The sequence below is a fragment of the Erinaceus europaeus genome, chromosome 4, assembly GCF_950295315.1.
Source record: "Erinaceus europaeus chromosome 4, mEriEur2.1, whole genome shotgun sequence".
NCBI lineage: Eukaryota > Metazoa > Chordata > Mammalia > Eulipotyphla > Erinaceidae > Erinaceus > Erinaceus europaeus.
Genome location: NC_080165.1, coordinates 67,238,005 through 67,256,930, shown reverse-complemented (window position 1 = coordinate 67,256,930; position 18,926 = coordinate 67,238,005). Strand labels below are relative to the sequence as shown.

General features: G+C 41.6%; 1 protein-coding gene across 13 annotated transcripts in view; it reads right to left on the bottom strand.

Moving 5' to 3' along the window:
• BICRAL (BICRA like chromatin remodeling complex associated protein) overlaps positions 1–18,926 on the bottom strand; it is a 127,735-nt gene that overhangs the window by 30,443 nt on the left and 78,366 nt on the right. For all 13 annotated transcript variants that reach the window (XM_060189849.1, XM_060189854.1, XM_060189846.1 and 10 more), the window contains one exon: positions 12,819–14,498. In XM_060189849.1, coding sequence (XP_060045832.1) covers positions 12,819–14,498 — 1,680 coding nt within the window. The remainder of the gene's footprint in view (positions 1–12,818; positions 14,499–18,926) is intronic.

The window sequence follows — 18,926 nt, the reverse complement described above, 5'->3', positions numbered from 1 at the left end:
CCTGCAATATACCCACAACTTCACAATGTGAAACCCAGGGCTGGGGAGCTAGCGCAGTGATTTATGCAGATTTTCCCTTCAGAGCCGCATGGTAAAATGTGTACTCTAGGTGAACTGTCTGCCAGCCCCTCAAACTGTCATTTCTATATTCTCTATCTCAATAAGCCTGGGTGTCACTGTGAAGAATGAATGTGCCATCCTTATTCTTCCAGAGAAATCAACAGAAAGCCTCATCCAGGGAGTCGGGCAGTAGCGCAGCGGATTAAGCGCACATGGCGCAAAGCGCAAGGACCGGCATAAGGATCCCGGTTCAGGCCCCCGGCTCCCCACCTGAAGGGGAGTCGCATAATAGGCGGTGAAGCAGGTCTGCAGGTGTCTATCTTTCTCTCCCCCTCTGTCTTCCCTTCTTCTCTCCATTTCTCTCTGTCCTATCCAACGACGACGACATCAATAACAACAATAACTACAACAATAATAAAAAGACAACAGGGCAACAAAAGGGAAAACAAACAAATAAATAAATAAATAAATAAATAAATAAATAAAAGAGAAAGCCTCATCCAGGGCTGAGGAGATAGCATATGGTTATGCAAAAGACTCACACCTAAGATTCTGAGGCCCCAGGTTCAATCCCCAGCACCACCATAAGTCAAAGCTGAGCAGTGCTCTGGTGCCTGTTTCTTTCATGAAAATAAAGTAAATAAAATGTTAACAAGAGTCATTTTGGGGCCAGGTGGTAGCACAATGGGTTAAATGCACACAGCACAAGGACCAGCTCAGGGATCCTGGTTCGAGCCTCCAGCTCCCCACCTGCAGGGGGGTTGCTTCACAAGCAGTGAAGCAGGTCTGAAGGTGTGTCTGTCTTTCTCTCCCCCTCTGTCTTCCCCTCCTTCCTCAGTTTCTCTCTGTCCTATCCAACAATAATGACAGCAGTAACAACAACAACGATAAACAAGGGCAACAAAAGGAAAAAAAAAAAAAGCCTCCAGGAGAAGTTAATTCGTAATGCAGACACCCGGCTCCGGCAATAACCCTGGAGGCAAAAAAGAAATTTTCATTTTACATAAAATAAATGTTAAAACAGAAAGCTTTTGGGAGTTAGTCGGTAGCCCTGTGGGTTAAGCGCAGGTGGAGCAAAGCACAAGGACCGGCGTAAGGATCCCAGTTCTCTCTCTCTCTCTCTCTCTCTCTCTCTCTCTCTCTTACTTACCAGACCACTGCTCAGTTCTGGCTTATGGTGGTACAAGGAACTGAACCTGGGAATATGTAGCCTCAAGCATGAGAGTCTGTTATAACCATTATGCTGTCTACCCCTACACTCTGTGACTCTTTCTATCTGAAAAAAGTTGGCCTGGAGTGACGAGGCCCTGACAGTAAACATAAACAGTAATGTAACAGTGGATTGTGGCTGTTCATTTATCTGTCTGCCTCTTGCCTTGAAACAGATGGTTGTTTCTTGGCCTAGGCCTGGCTGTGGAGTGTACTGAAAAATAGTTGAATGAATGAGTAAATCAATGAAGGAAACACTTAGTACAGCGATTATGCCATTTGTAGCTGGCAATAAAACAAAAAGCACAGAAGAAGGATATACCAAGTCTTCATTTTTTCTAGGACCCTGAGGAAGAGAAGCAATAAGACCTGACAGAAAAAGATACCCAATGAATAAAGGTTTGATGCTCACAAGGTCTGAAATCTTGGACTCTTCAGGAATCTTCTAGGGACAACACAGGGTCATTTTGCCAAAGATGAAGGTATTCTAGCTGGGGAATCTTACTGGCAAACTATGATTTATACTTTGTCTGGTGACAACAGGAAACTCAGATTTGGTTTAGATCACTATGCTCTTTCTCTATTTCTCCTTTCCTTTCTCTTCCTCCCCTTCCCTCCCTCCCTCTCCTCTTTGTATATAATGCCAAGAATGAATGCAGGGCCTTGTGCATATGCCATACCATTGAGTGGCCTTGTGGAGTATTATTTCATTCTTTTTATTGGAGGGAGAGGAGGGTGCAAGCGAAGCAATTCTACTTCACCATCCATAGAGCTTGCCTGGTGTCATCATTATGCTCCAATGTGGTGTCGGGGTCTGATCTCAGGGGCTCATACATGGGAAGGCTGTGCTTTATCAGGTAAGTTATGCAGTGCTCCCAAAAATGTATTAGGGAAGTTAAAATGCTGGAAATCTGCTTTAGGAAGAAGCTGAAGGCTGATAATCACCCAGATGATTGCTACAGTCATCTAGTTAAGTTATGTTAGGACTGAAATGGGACTTGGAAATCAACTAGAGCTCTTTCTCATGGCCCTGAAATCAGAATGTATGAAGTGAGATCTAGGTATATACATTCTTATTTTTGCTTGTTTTGATCGGAGAACCACTCAGCTCTGGTTGCTGGTGACAGCAGAGATGAAATGGGGGACTCTTACATGCAAGTCCTATTTACTACCACTCAGGTATCTCCCTGACCCCATACATATTTTTAGAACTTTCCTAGTGAATTCTTTTTTATCCATCCCCCCAATATAGAATGACAGAGAGGCAGGTAGACCACAGCATTGCTCTGCCACTCCTGAAGCTTCTCTATGCAGCACTCTGGTCTAACCCAGCTCCTCCTGCATATTAAGCTATACACACTCTACCAGGTGAGCTATTTCCTGCCCCTCCCCAGGGACTTTATTGTATAGTCAGGTTTCCCCATTTCTTTCTTTTTTAAAAATTATCTCTATTTATTTATTTGGATAGATATAACCAGAAATCAAGAGGGAAAGGGGTGATAGAGAGGGAGAGAGACAGAGGGACACCTGCAGCCCTGCTTCACCACTTGTGAAGCTTTCCCCCTGCAGGTGGGATCCGGGGGGCTCAAACCCAGATCCTTGTGTACTGTAACATGTGCACTCAACCAGGTGTGCCACCACCCGGCCCAGGTTTCCTCATTTCTGAGAAGAGAAATCTAGGACTCAGAGAGTTTAATACATAAATTTAGAGGAGTCGGGCAGTAGCACATCGAGTTAAGTACAGGTGGCGCAAAGCGCAGGGACCGGCCTAAGGATCCAGGTTCGAGCCTCTAGCTCCCCACCTGCAGGGGAGTCACTTCACAGACAGTGAAGCAGGTCTGCAGATGTCTGTCTTTCTCTCCCCCTTTCTGTCTTCCCCTCCTCTCTCCATTTCTTTCTGTCCTATCCAACAACGACGACATCGATAACAACAACAATAGCTACAACAAGGGCAACAAAAGGGAATAAATAAATAAATAAATATTTTTTAAAATACATAAACTTAGGTCATAAAACCAGTCACTGATAATGCAGAGTCCGCAACTGAGCTGTCTCCTAATCTGAGTCCCCTGCCATTCAAGTTTCTTGTCAGGAGTCAGGTAGTGGAATACTTATTGAGTGCACACATTAAAATCCACAAGGATCCAGATTTGAGCCCCTTGTCCCCACTCACGGGAGGTAAGCTTCATGAACTGTGAAGCAGTGCTACAAGTGTCTCTCTATTGATTTCTGTCTCAATAAATAAAATATTAAAAAAAATTATAATAAAGTTCCTGGTAAGGTCTAGCTCAGGGTATACATATGGAAAGGAAAAGCAGTGGTCCAGGACATAATACAGTGGATAAAGCACTGGACTCTCAAGCATGAAGTCCTGAGCTCAGTTCCTAGCAGCACATGTACCAGAGTGATGTTTGGTTCTTTCTCTCTGCCTATCTTCTTCATGAATAAATTAAAATAAATAAATAAATAAATGGAAAAGCTGTGAGTAGCAGTATGGTATAGATAACTGGCAGGTAAAGTCTGTCTGTATGAACAATTTCCCCAGACTCTGAACCTCTAGCAACTTGACTGTAAAATGAGAACAATAATTCTACTTGTAGCTCCACATTAAGAACTAGAAATAACATACAGCTCCAGGCATTGTAGTAGTTGTTAACAAATATATCAGTTATATTTATTACTGTTGTTGGAAAAAAAAAACGAATAAAAGCATTTGTAGAATCTGTTAAGTTATTATTAGTGGTATAAGAAGAAAAATGGTGGTCTGGGAGGTGGCGCAGGAACACTTTGGACTCTCAAGCATGAGGTTGCGAGTTCGATCCTCAGCAGCACATGTGCCAGAGTGATGTCTGGTTCTCTCTCTCTCCTCCTATCCTTCTCATAAATAAACAAAATCTTAAAAAAAAAAAAAGAGGAAAAATGTGGGGAGTGAGGTGGTAGCAGAGCAGGTTAAGTGCAGGTGGCACAAAGCTCAAGGACTGGCAGAAGGACCCCGGATTGAGCCCCCAGCTCCCCACCTGAAGGGGAGTCGCTTCACAGGCGGTGAAGCAGGTCTACAGGTGTCTGTCTTTCTCTCCCCCTCTCTGTCTTCCCCTCCTCTCTCCATTTCTCTCTGTTCTATCCAACAACAATGACATCAATAACAATAACAATAATAACTACAACAATAAAACAACAAGGGCAACAAGAGGGAACAAATAAATATATAAATATTAAAAAAGAAGAAGAAAAAAATGTACATTTAGATTTTGAAGTCTAGAGATCTAAAAATGCAGTGACTCCACAGTAAGGCTGAGTGAGACAGGAAGAAGGAATGAGGGAGGCACAGGATGGCATTGGAAACTTCACAGCTGTGAGCACTACCCTCCCCACACACACAGCTAAAAGTGGGGCAGGTGCTGTTCTCAAGGAATTTCAAGTCTACCAAATCTTCGAGTGATCTAAGGAGATTTTGGATTTACAATAATTTGTTTACTTTTGTTTGATAAGCTCAGCTCTTATAAAGTACTTCTTTTAATCACTGACTTTTGAATATTAATCCTTTTAGAAAAAGAGTATAAATCCTGCACAGAGTACTGTGCATTAAGAGACTTAAGTTTACAGGGTTCCTTGGAGAAAAGGCTGATCGTAGGTCTGAAACAAGGAACTCAGAAAATATGCCAACAATAATTCATGCTGGAAAGCATGGAAATGTTTAAAACAATGGGGACAAACCAAAAATATAAAAGGTGGCTTAAACAGACCATCCCGGGGAAAACTTAAGCACTAAACACAAGAAAGTGCTACAACAGCTTGTAGCACACTTCTTCTTCTAGCGTTTGCCCTTCTTCCGTCAGGTTGAGCCTGATATAAAGTTTCGAGACCTCTGTTGAATTGGAGAGGTGGCAGTCGTTGACTATGTGGGTCATAGTCTGTCTGTAGCCACAGGGGCAGTTCGGGTCCCCAGCGATGGAACATAGCGGCGCACCGGCCATGGCCTGTTCGATAGCGATTGAGGAGGGCCCAATCATAACGTGCTAGGTCAAAGCCGGGTTGTCGCTTGCAGGGGTCTGTGATGAGGTGTTTGTAGCACACTAATACAAAACATTCATGCTCTTTTAGAGATACCTGCACAGTAGTATACAGATGAGCTTCTGTGCCTGGATTAGCTTTGAAATGGCAATGGGCAGGAGGAGGTGATAATCATCAGTGTAGCAATAAAACTGACAATGACTGCGTATGGAGTCTTGTTATATTAATTTTTCTTTCATGTTTGTGTTGATTGTTCTTTTTTAAAAATTTATTTTAATTTATTACTAACCAGAGAGTTTCAGATGAGGGAAAGTGAGAGAGAGAGAGACAGAGACAGAGAGAGAGATGGAGAGAAATCTCAGGTACATGAGTTCTAAGGGACTGGAACAGGAAACCTCAGTTATGAAAGTCTAGTTCTCTATTAGTTGAGTCAATTACTCAGCCACTAATTGATCTTTTTTTAAATGAGGTATTGGAGCTCTAACTCAAGGTTTCACACATGTGCTCCACCATTGAACCAAGTCCTTAGCCCAGTTTTTAATTTAACTGAACACTACAGACAGAAGACAGATTGTACAAAACACTGCTCTTTATCTGTACAGCTCTGACTCACTTCATCTCTGTTGCTCTTATGAGTCCACGTCTGGGGAGGTCAAGCCCAGGGCCTCACACATAAATGGCAAGTCCCATTCTCTGATGTTTAAAATTTCCCATTTAAAAAAAAAAAAAGCAGCTGGAAGGTTGCACATGATCTCAGCATGAGGTCATGAGTCTGACCTGGCACATATAGTGCCAAAATGATGCTGTGGTTTATCTGTCGTCGTCCCCCCCCCCATTAATAAATATATCATTAAGATATTAATGGGAAAAAAAAACCTAACTGGGGAGACAGCACAGAGGTAGCATATGGGACTTGCCTGTAAAAGGGCCCAAGTTCAGAGCTAAATGGTGTTCTAGTCAATAAAACAAACTGAGCTCATAGTGTTATTCAAGAAAGTGAAAAACCTAGTTTTTACAGAAAAAAAAAATTTAAATATATTTATTTATTTTTTATTGGATAGAGACAGAGAAAATTTGAGAGGAGAGGGGGTGATAGGAGAGAGACAGAGAGACACCTGCAGCCCTGCTTCACCACTTGTGAGGCTTTCCCTCCTACAGATGAGGACCAAGGCCTTAAACCTGGGCCCTTGTGCACTGTAATGCAAGCACTTAACCTGGCCCCTAATGGAAAATTTTCAGTCAATAACTGCAGGTAGGAAAATACAATTAAAAAAAAAATCACTATTTCTGGGCTGAGGAGATGGCATAGTAGTTATGCAAAAAGCCTTTTATGCCTGAACCACCAAAGGACCCAGGTTCAATTCCTAGTACTGCCATAAACCAGAGTTGTACAGTGCTCTGGTAAAAAAAAAAAAAAAAATTTCTATTCAGGGAAGACTCATCAACGAAGTTTTAAATCATTGCCTAGTCATCCTAGAGATCATTTCCTCTTAACAAAGGAACAGTGTACTTTTAGTACACTGAGAAGAAGTTGGCAGAAAGTCACTTCAACAAAGCGATCATGATCAGAATTAGAAATAAGGAGACAAATTCAACACTATCTGCCAAAAACAGTGTGGTAGAATCGCAAAGATGCAAAGCTCCAGTAGCCAAAATGACTGACTGACTGACTAAATAAAATCAGGTGTGACAGTGACATTGTGGCTGTGTTGATGAAGATTCTTGTTAAGAGATACCTGCCTAACAGACTCACCAATGTGTCCCGGAACCTCACCTCTCCAGAGGCCTACCCCACTAGGAAAGAGAAATAGGCTGGGAGTATGGACTGACTTGCCAACATTCTCTGTCCAGCAGAGAAACAATTTCAGAAGCCAGAACTCTCACCTTGTGCATCCCATAAAGAATTTTGGTCTATACTCCGAGAGGAGGAGAAATGTTACGGGAAGATGAACAGAGGGCTCTGAACTACAATTTCATCAGGACCCAGAAAGAGAAGAGGAAAAAAGGAAGGACATTTGGAAGTGGTGATAGTTGTAGATGTGACTTAGGAAGAGAAGGTATTACCACAGAAAAAATGGCAAATAGGGTCTGCGTGGTGGCGCACTTGGTTGCATGCACATGTTACAATGCACAAGGACCTGAGTTTGAGCCCCCGGTCCCCACCTGGAGGGGGAAAGCTTTGTGAGTGGTGAAGCAGTGTTCCAGGTGTCTCTCTTCCTCTCTATTTCCCCTTTTCTTCTCGATTTCTGTCTCTATACAATAAATAAAGACACTTTACCGAAAAGAGAAAATGGCAAATAAATATAAATATAAATAGTTATAGAAATAATTGTCATCTCATATCTGTGACCTTGGGAAAACTATTGTAGTTTCCAGTGAAGGGAATGGGGATACAGAACTCTGGTGGAAGATTTCAAACTGTATTATAGGGCCATTGTCATCAAAACCGCTTGGTACTGGAACATGAATAGACACATTGACCAGTGGAATAGAATTGAGAGCCCAGAAATGAGGCCCCACACCTATGGACATCTAATCTTTGACAAAAATGCCCAGAGTATTCAATGGGGAAAGCAGAGTCTCTTCAACAAATGGTGTTGGAAACAATGGGTTGAAACATGCAGAAGAATGAAACTGAATCACTGTATTTCACCAAATACAAAAGTAAATTCCAAGTGGATCAAGGACTTGGATGTTAGACCACAAACTATCAGATACTTAGAGGAAAATATTGGCAGTACTCTTTTCCGCATAAATTTTAAAGACATTTTCAATGAAACGAATCCAATTACAAAGAAGACTAAGACAAGTATAAACCTATGGGACTACATCAAATTAAAAAGCTTCTGCACAGCAAAAGAAACCACTACCCAAACCAAGAGACCCCTCACAGAATGGGAGAAGATCTTTACATGCCAAACATCAGGTAAGAGTTTAATAACTAACATATATAAAGAGCTTGCCAAACTCAACAACAAGACAACAAATAACCCCATCCAAAAATGGGGGAAGGACTTGGACAGAATATTCACCACAGAAGAGATCCAAAAGGCCGAGAAACACATGAAAAAATGCTCCAAGTCTCTGATTGTCAGAGAAATGCAAATAAAGACAACAACGAGATACCACTTCACTCCTATGAGAATGTCATACATCAGAAAAGGTAACAGCAGCAAATGCTGGAGAGGGTGTGGGGTCAAAGGAACCCTCCTGCACTGCTGGTGGGAATGTCAATTGGTCTAATCTCTGTGGAGAACAGTCTGGAGAACTCTCAAAAGGCTAGAAATGGACCTACCCTATGACCCTGCAATTCCCTCTCCTGGGGATATATCCTAAGGAACCCAACACATCCATCCAAAAAGATCTGTGTACACATATGTTCTTGGCAGCACAATTTGTAATAGCCAAAACCTGGAAGCAACCCAGGTGTCCAACAACAGATGAGTGGCTGAGCAAGTTGTGGTATATACACACAATGGAATACTACTCAGCTGTAAAAAATGGTGACTTCACCGTTTTCAGCCGATTTACCTTGAAAAAATCATGTTGAGTGAAATAAGTCAGAAACAGAAGGATGAATATGGGATGATCTCACTCTCAGGCAGAAGTTGAAAAACAAGAGCAGAAAAGAAAACAGAAGTAGAACCCAAAATGGAATTGGCATATCGCACCAAAGTAAAAGACTCTGGGGTGGGTGGGTGGGTAGAATACAGGTCCATGAAGGATGATAAATGACATAGTGGAGGTTGTATTGTTAAATGGGAAACTGGGGAATGTTATGCATGTACAAACTATTGTATTTACTGTTGAATGTAAAACATTAATTAAAGAAATTAAAAAAAAAGATGATAATAAAATATTTTTAAAAAAAGAACTCCGGTGGAGGGAATTGTATGGAATAACACCATTATCTTTTTATTTTATTATCTTTATTTATTTATTGGTTAGAGAAATTAAAAGGAATGGGGAGATAGAGAGGGAGAGAGACAGAGAGGCACCTGCAACACTGTTTCACCACTTGCAAAACTATCCCCTTGCAGATGAGGACCAGGGGCTTAAACCTGGGTGTTTTCACACTCAATATGTGCACTCAACCAGGTGCCCTACCACCGGCTTCCCCTGTTATCTTTTAATTAAAGCGCGCACACACACACACACACACATACACACACACACACACACACACACACACACGAGATACCTGTCTAAGTACTTAGTGGGAGTTATGACATTTGCAATTTACTTTCAAATGATTTACAGAAACGTATGCATAAGATTGTGTGTATAATGAAAGACATATGAGGGGCTGCTGAGGTAGCTCTCCAGGTAGGGTACCTGCATTGCCATGTGCACCGTGCAGGTTCCATCCTTGATAGCACATGGGAGGTGCTATAGTACCAGAGGAAGCTTCATTGCTGTGGTGTCTCTCACCTTCCTTCTCTCTCTCTCTCTTTTTAATTGACACCAGGTTCACTGCTGGGTCTTGGTGCTGGCACTATAAATCCATCACTCCAGGTGGCCATTTTTTCCTCCCCCCACTCCTATTTTTATTTGACAGGAAAGAAAAAAATGAGAGAGGAGGGGAAGACAGAGAGGGAGAAAGACAAACACTGGAAGACATGCTTCACTGCTCATAAGTGTCCCTCCTGTAGGTGGGAAATGGGGGGCTTGAACCTAGGCCCTTTTGCACATGGTGATATGTGCCCTTAACAGGGTACACCACAGCCCAGCCCCCTCTCATAAGTAAACACATGTACAGTGTGTTACACACAATCTCTCTCACCCCCTCCCACCTGTGCTTATGTTTACATGTAGGTACTATCACCTCTGGAAGAATACAAAGAACCTAGGAACACAGAGAATCCCTAGGAGGGAAACTTGGGAGCTAGTGGAGACCTACTTTTAACTCTATTTTGGAAATGCTTTAAAATTTTATAACTGGGGGGTTGGACGGTGGCACAGTGGGTTGAGCGCACATGGCGCAAAGTACAAGGACCAGCCTAAGAATCCCGGTTCGAGCCCCCGGTTCCCCACCTGCAGGGGAGTCGCTTCACCAGAGGTGAAGCAGGTCTGCAGGTGTCTGTCTTTCTCTCCCCCTCTGTCTTCCCCTCCTCTCTCCACTTCTGTGGAGATTCTGTCCTATCCAACAATGAACAACATCAACAATATTAATAATAATAACCACAACAAGGCTACAACAACAAGGGCAACAAAAGGGGGAAAGAATGGCCTCCAGGAGTGGATTTATGGTGCAGGCACTGAGCCCAGCAATAACCCTGGAGGAAAAAAAAATTTTACAATTGGTCTGGGAGGTAGCAAAGTGAATAAAGTGTTAGATTTTCAAACATGAGATCTTAAGTTCAATCCTTGGCATAATGTGTGTCAGAGTGACATTCTGGTTCTCTATCCCCACACAATATATATATATATATATATAATTATTATTATTGCTACTGGAGTTCAGTGACTATATTACAAATCCACTGCCCCTGGTAGCCATTTTTTCTATTTTTTTTCTTTCTATATTATTTTAGAGGACAGAGAGAACTTGGGGGAGGAGAGAGGGAAGAGAAAAAGATAAACACTTGCAGGCCTGCTCCACCACTTGTGAAGCTTCACACCCTGCAATTGGGGATCAGAGGCTTGAACCTGGGTCCTTGTGCATGTTTATATGTGTGCTTAACTGGGTGTGCCACCACCTGGCCCCCACAAATAAATCTTTAAGAAATAAAATTTTAACAGTTGTATCTATTATTGTATGTATGTATGTATGTATGCATTTATTTTTGCCTCCAGGATTATTGCTGGGGCTCGATGCCTATACTACCAATCCACTGCTCCTGGAGGCCATCTTTTTTTCCATTGTTGTTGTTGCTGTTGTTGTTGGGTAGAACAGAGAGAAATCGAGAGAGAAGGGAAAGACAGAGGCGGCAGAAAAAGGCACTTGCAGATCTGTTTCACTGCTTGCGAGGTGACCCTCCCCCCCTGCAGGTGAGGAGCCAGGGGCTTGAACCGGGATCCTTGTGCCAATGCTTGTGCTTCACAGTATGTGCACTTAACCTGGTGTGCTACCGCCCACCCCCTGTATGTTTTCTTTTTAAAGAATACACAGATATCATCTGATAAATGCTGTCCAGTATCACCTTTTCTGTGGTGGAAATCTCTTCTCTCTCTCTCTTTTTGCCGTTAGGGGTACCATTGGGGCTTACTGCCTGCATGGCTCCACTGTCCCTACTGGCTTTTTTCTTTCATTTTGATAGTGTGTGAGAGACAGAGGGAGGGCGAGACTAGGAGAGGAATGACACCTGAAGCACTGCTCCACCACTTGAGAAGCTTCCCCATTACAGGTAGGAGCCCGGGGCTTGAACCCAGATCCTTGCACATGGTATCATGTGCATTCAACTGAGTTTGCTACTACCCAGCCCCTGCGCCCTCCTTCTGTACATTTATATTCCTCTGGTACCAGCCAGTCACTCAGTGTTTAATCACACTGAGCATAGTCCCTGGGCCTTGGTAGGTAGGTGCCTGTGACACAACTCTTGACTTCTCCATTCAGTCCATAGTCTCATAGTGTAAGTAGATAATGCCCATTTTATCAGGCACGTGTATTAACATAGACTTCTTTCATCATTTCCAAAGCTTCATGCTCCAGACTAACTTTTTCTAATAGAGAGAGGCAAAGGGAGAGAGGGAAAAATACCACAGCACCAAAACTCCCTCCAGTGTGATGAAGGCCTAGCTCTAAGACAGGCTACACTCATGGTCAAGCAGTATATACTATCTAGTAAGTTATCTTGCTGGCCTGATTGTTATTCAGCATTTGCTGTTTGCTAGAGACAATGCCGAGTGTTTTATGTAGTTCTCCCAATACATCCAAAGGATGTTAGCAGTAGCATTACTATCTTCATTTCACTGATAAGGAAAATGCTAAAAAGTCTAGCCTTTATGACACTTATCAAGTGTCATAAAGCTCAGAGATTGAATTCACCAACCTGACTTTAGAGTTTCCTCTTTAAACCACAATGCTATACTGGAGGGAAAAAGAGCAATTAAGAAAAAGAGCAATCAGGGGTCGGGTGGTGGCGCAGTGGGTTAAGCGCATGTGGCGCAAAGCGCAGGGACCGGCGTAAGGATCCCGGTTCAAGCCCCCGGCTCCTCACCTGCAGGGGAGTCACTTCAAAGGTGGTGCAGGTCTACAGGTGTCTGTCTTTCTCTCCCCCTCTGTCTTCCCCTCCTCTCTCCATTTCTCTCTGTCCTATCCAACAATGAACAACATCAACAATGGCAATAATAATAACCACAACGAGGCTACAACGACAAGGGCAACAAAAAGGGGGATTCATGGTGCAGGCACCGAGCCCAGCAATAACCCTGGAGGGGAAAAAAAAAAGAAAGAAAGAAAAAGAGCTATCAATCACAAACTGCACATTTCAAGCCAACACAGTGAGCGCCTAGGATGGAAATTATATTCTGTTAAATACATAGTGTATTGTTTTTCATTATATAATTACGCACTCATTTGTTAAAGGGAACACTACCTGACAGAAGAACTGTTGCTGGGCTCCTGCTCCAGGGGTGTTACTGAAGGTGCTGGTAGGTTTGGAAGAAGAAACTGGAAGACGATGAGACACACTGACTGGTACCGGAGTCCTGTTTGGCTGGGCCAGCTGATCTCCCATAAAGTTTGATCCTGATGCACCAGACTGAACTGAAGACCCAAGACTAGGATGGGCAGTGCTGGATGAGCTGACAGCAGGGAACCGATTAGATCCTGACATGCTTGTCACTGAGGGCATGGTTGTGAAACCAGGTCTTCCTTGGGAGACGCTGCTCTGCCCGGGTGACAGGTGCAATACAGTTGGTGATGCCTGCTGCAAGGGCATCTGTCCACCAACAATCTGAGGAGAAGCATGATTGACGATCACTGGACTTCCCGAGGCGGTGAATGGCTGCCCAGACACTAACTGGACAGCAGTATTCTGGTTGTTCAGCATCTGTCCAGAGTATGGTTGGTTGGTCCTAAGCATGTTGGAAGAATTTCTGTTCAACATAACATGCTCTGAGGCCACTTGGCCAGAAATGAGCTGAGAAGGTTGAGTCTGCAGAAGTTGCCCATTTATGGTCTGGACGTGGTGTACCGAGTTGGAACTGACCGAAAGGCTTGTAGGTATGAGAAACTGACTTTGAGGTGTATGAGGCTGGCCCATGGGGGAATGGATAACGATACTACCCCCAGCACTGCTCACTGCCTGTGAAGTGACTGGTTTTCTTGTGTTTTGTTGGTTGACAATGTTCACAGACATGTGTGGACCAACTACTGAGCCCTGGGGTGAACTTGCAGAGGCAAAAGAAATCCCTTGTTGAACGTGATGCTGCTGTATTCCCAAATTATTCACATTGTATGTATTTTGCTGACCCATCTGGATAGGCTTTGGCTGGATATTAATTGGGACTTTATTTGAATTTGGTGCAAGACCCCTTTGTATGATGATGTTATGCACAGGTAAAGATGTTTGAAAATTTGTGCTGTTAAATGGAACGGTAACAGGCTGTGCTACTGGACTTGAACTGGAGTTCCCAAACAACGAGTTGCCATTAGGAGTCTGTCTGTGAACCAGAAGCCCTCCACTCACATTTGATGGAGCCTGCTGCCCGCTGCCCTTTAATATGATTTGAGATCCATCTAAGTTATTAATAGTCATCATGGAAGGCTGATTACCAAATGACCCAATCAGTTGTATTTGACCAGAGCCACTTATTTGACTGCTACTAGATAAATGCTGGCTGGGCACACTGATCCCTACATGTTGCATGAAGCCATGTTGCACACCCACTGTATTGCTTGCAAACGATGCTCCAACAGGCACGTGAGTCACTCCTATAGGTTGCAGCGTCTGACCTGAGTAATTAGAAACATTAGAAGCCTGAGTAAAGGATGCTGATGAAGAAGGATGAAGCTGAGCTTGTGCAAACTGTTGGCTTGAACCTATACTGGCATCCAAATACGCCTCTTCTGCCAATGTCTGTTCAGTGATATTGGCCTCCTGCAAGGATTTCTGAAGAATGTCGAAAGGTTGGTCCTCACTGAGATCAGGAAGAGGAGAAGACTCAAGTTCATCTTCCAGAAACTGAAGGCTACTTGAAAGCGGCAGTCCATCACTGGGCCCTTCTCCAAGCTGGTTGCTTACAGCTTTGAGGGATGACTTAGGATCAGCATTCTGAAAACAAGTAAATAAATAAACAAACAAACAAACAGTAGATTACACAGCATATTTAACCCTTGAAAGTTCTTTAATATTCGTCTCACTTTTAAATATGAACAGAGGCATTAACAGTCTGCTTTTTATCACAACTCTGCAAACTGCTCACCTTATTCTGATAGTTCATTTCCTTAGTAATGATATTTAAGACTATTTTTATAATTGTACACATTTATTGTTTTGGTAAACTATTTTATAGGAAACAGATCAGTATCTGTAACATGAACACAGCCACAACTACCTAAAGTCAGTTTCTTTTGAGATACTGAGATAGACTTTATTTTTCAGGATAGTTCCAAATCCAAGGCTTGAGTAGAAACCAGACATATCTAATCCTTTGTATCACAGGAGTCTAAGAAAATTTTGGGAATTACGAATACTGTTTTAATAGAAGTCCCCAGATTCAGTTCTATCTTTTAAAGTTTCCTCAGAATTCCTTAGTTCTAACAGAACTTCATCTATGCCAAGACATAGATAAAATAAAAACAAACAGCCCTCTAAAATAAGTGGTCATTTGATTTCTTTGTTGTTTTTTTTCCCCACTTGATTTCTTAAAAGTAATCAGCTTATGAAATGCTTTAAAAAACTACTTCAGTGTCCTGTTGAAAAGTTAAGGTTGGTCAACATTTGTCAAGCACCCACTGTGTGTTATCCTTAAGTGGTTTTTAAGGAATAGGCATTCCAACTAGAGATAACAACACAGGCATATAAAGAGAAAAAGGGCTAGCAAAATAGCTTACTTGGTGAGTGCACTGCTTTACGATGTGTGCAACCCAGATTTGGAGTCTAGTGTCTAGTGCATTAAAGGAAGCTTTGGCCCATGGTGTGTGTGTGTAAATAGTAAACAGACAAGTAAATAAAAGGAACTTAAGACATTACTGACATATAAGATACATTCTGCTGGTCAGCAGTTTTTCATGGGACGTGATAAAATTATAAGAGATAAAGAATCAACTGCTATTTAAAACAAGGTAAAGAAAAATGTGAATATACCTAGCGCTACTGAATGGTAATTTAAAATTATAAAGGTGAGGGAGTCAGGTGGTAGTGCAGCGGGTTAAGCGCAGGTGGCCCCCGGCTCCCCACCTGCAGAGGAGTTGCTTCACAGTTGGTGAAGCAGGTCTGCAGGTGTCTATCTTTCTCTCCCCCTCTGTCTTCCCCTCCTCTCTCCATTTCTCTCTGTCCTATCCAACAACAACGACAACAACAGTAACAGCAATAACCCTGGAGGCAAAAACAAAAACAAACAAACAAAAAAATAAGGGCAACAAAAGGGAACAAATAAGTAAATAAATAAATATTAAAAAATTATTAAAGTGGTAAATTGTATGTCACTTATATTTATAAACTTCATTTTAAAAGGCCAGGTGACATACACCCAGTTGAATACACATATTACCATACACATATTACCATACATAAGGACTTGGGTTCAAGCTGCCAGTCTCACCTGCAGAGGAAACTTGAATAACTATAAAGCAATGCTACAAGTAACTCTCTTTTTTCCTCTCTCTCTCTCCCCCTCCATTGACCAATTAAATAGTTTTAATTGGTCAATGAAATAGCTCAACTGGTAGAGCATAGGACTTGAATGCTTGAGTCTTCCAGTTCAATCCCTGCCACCACAGGTACTGAAAAATTCCAGCTTCTCTCTCTTATGTGAAACCTTCTCTCTCTTGCTCTCTCTCTCATACACATACAATCTCCCTCTTATGAAATAAAACAAATCTTTAAAAATTATAGTTTTTAAGATTTTTAAGACATGCATCAAACACTCTGTTAGGACTGAACCTAGGGCCTCAGGCACACTGACTCATGTCCCCAATTTTTCATATTATGTCTTTTAACACAACAAAAAAATTATTTTTTGGTGTATTGCACCAAAGTAAAAGACTCTGGGGTGGGTGGGGAGGAGAGTACAGGTCCAAAAAGGATGACAGGAGACCTAGTAGGGGTTGTATTATTATGTGGAAAACTGGTAAATTTTATGCATGTACAAACTATTGTATTTACTGTCAGATGTAATACATTAACCCCCCAATAAAGAATTAAATCAAATAAAAGTAAACTAAATTAAAAATTATAAGACACAAATAAAAAATCTTTCTAAACTAGAAAAAAAATTAAATTATTTTATTCTTACCAGGGCACTGCTAAGCTCTGTCTACTGGTTATATTGTGGATTAAACCTGGGACCTCTTATATACAGTCTTCTGCATAGCTGCCATTCTATTTCCCAACCCCCCAAAAATATTTTAAAAGGTGAAGGTAAAATTAAAAATGGATCAATCAAGAATGAACATCCCATTTAGAAAACTGTACATTTCCAGTCTTAGGCTAATGAGGTATTGGACATTAGATGAAGGGAAAAACTATTAAAGACTGAATAGCAGCAATTGAAATGGGACCACATCTTAGGACCCGAAGAATCACTTGAAAGAAAGTAGGAATAGCCTTCTGCAGAGAAATACTTAGACGACAATGATAGGTACTGAGTGATAGGAGTCTGGTGTTTTAACAATGTATACATTTATAAAATTTGGGTTTAATTAAAAAAAAAAAGGGTGGAGGTAGATAGCATAATGGTTATGCAAAGAGACTCTCATGCTTGAGGCTCCGAAGTCTCAGGTTCAATCCCCCACACCACCATAAGCCAGAGCTGAGCAGTGCTCTGGTGTTTCTCTCTGAATCTCTCTCAAAAATAAAATAAATAAAACATTTAAAAAAATTTAGGTTTAACTATCCATATTTTTCAGTTTTCAAGATATTTCTACTATACTTGACATAATGTAGCACATGACCTAAATAAATACATGTTAAAGGGGCCAGGTGGTGGTGCGCCTGGTTAAATGCACATATTACAGTGCCCAAGGAGCTTCCCAAGTGGTGAAGCAGGGCTGCAGGTGTCTTTCTGTCTCTCTCCCCCTCTGTCTCCCCTACCCTTCTCAATTTCTCTATTTAATAAAGAAATAACAACAACAACAACATGTTAAATGAAGCAGTCCAAAAGCTTAAAATTAATATATAATGTGGAGGGCTGGGGAGATACCATAATGGTTATGCAAAAATAAATAAATAAATAAATAAATAAGTAAATAAATAAATAAATGAATGAATAAATGAAAACAAAAACCTTTCAAGTCTGAGGCACTGAAGATCCCAGGTTCAATCCCCCAGTACCACCATAAACTAATGGTGGGCAGTGTTCTGGTTTAAAAATAAAATAGAATAGAATAAAATAAAATAAAAATATCCACCTTTGGGGGGAAAGCTTCTCAGGTGCAAAAGCAGTGTTGGAAGGTGTCTTTCTTTCTCCCTCTCTTATCTCTTACTTCCCTCTAGATTTCTGTTTCTATCCAGTAAATCATAAAGTAAAATTAAATTTAAAATAAATAAAAAGTGGGGAGCACTTGGTTGAGCACACGTTACAATGTGCAAGGACCTGGGTTCAAGCCCCTGGTCCCCACCTGCAGGGGGAAAGCTTTGCAAGTGGTGAAGCAGGTGTCTCTGTCTCTCTCCCTCTTTATCACCCCCTTCCCTCTTGATTTCTGGCTGTCTCTATCCACCAAATAAAGATAATAAAATTTAAAAAATAAATAGAAAGCAATATTTAATATAGAAATGGGGCCTTTGATAAATAAGAATTAATGTTAATGGACAAGCTAAATGTCTACTCTAAATGAGTATAATGGCATCACATGCAGTTATCAGTATTACTTGTTCAGAATGAACTTCAGAAATGCTACTGATTCACAAGCTATGCAGGATATCAGTACTGTGACTTTAAAGTCACCCCTAGCATGTGGGAATGTTTTGTACTGTATGAGATAACATGGTACTTACAGCTTCAAAGAGCTGAAAGAATTGTGTATTCCAAAGGACTTTTTGAATACTATTAAATTTTAGAGGTGAATATTATAAAGGCCTTGGTGATAAGTTAACAATTACCAAATTATTTCTACTGACTAGTCAATGAATCTCATTCCCCTTATGAGACAGTTCTACTATTCTCCTGGTTTCATAAATTAAACTTTACAGTTAGGTTACAGAATTAGAAACTGCAGAGTGAGGATTCACACTTGGGCCGTTTGTGTCTAGACTACTGTTACTGGTTGAACAAGGCAGATAAGATAAAAGTAGTGGGGGCCAGGTAGTGGCGCAGCTGGTTAAGTGCACATACTACAGTGTGCAAGGACCTGGGTTCAGGTCCCTGGTCCACACCTGAAGGGGAAGAGCTTCATGAGTGGTGAAGGCAGGGTTGCAGGTCAGCCTGTCTGTCTGTCTGTCTGTCTGTCTATCTATCTATCTATCTCTATCTCCATCTCCCCCATCCCTCTCAATTTCTCTGTCTCTATCCAATAATAAATTAATTAATTAAAAATAATT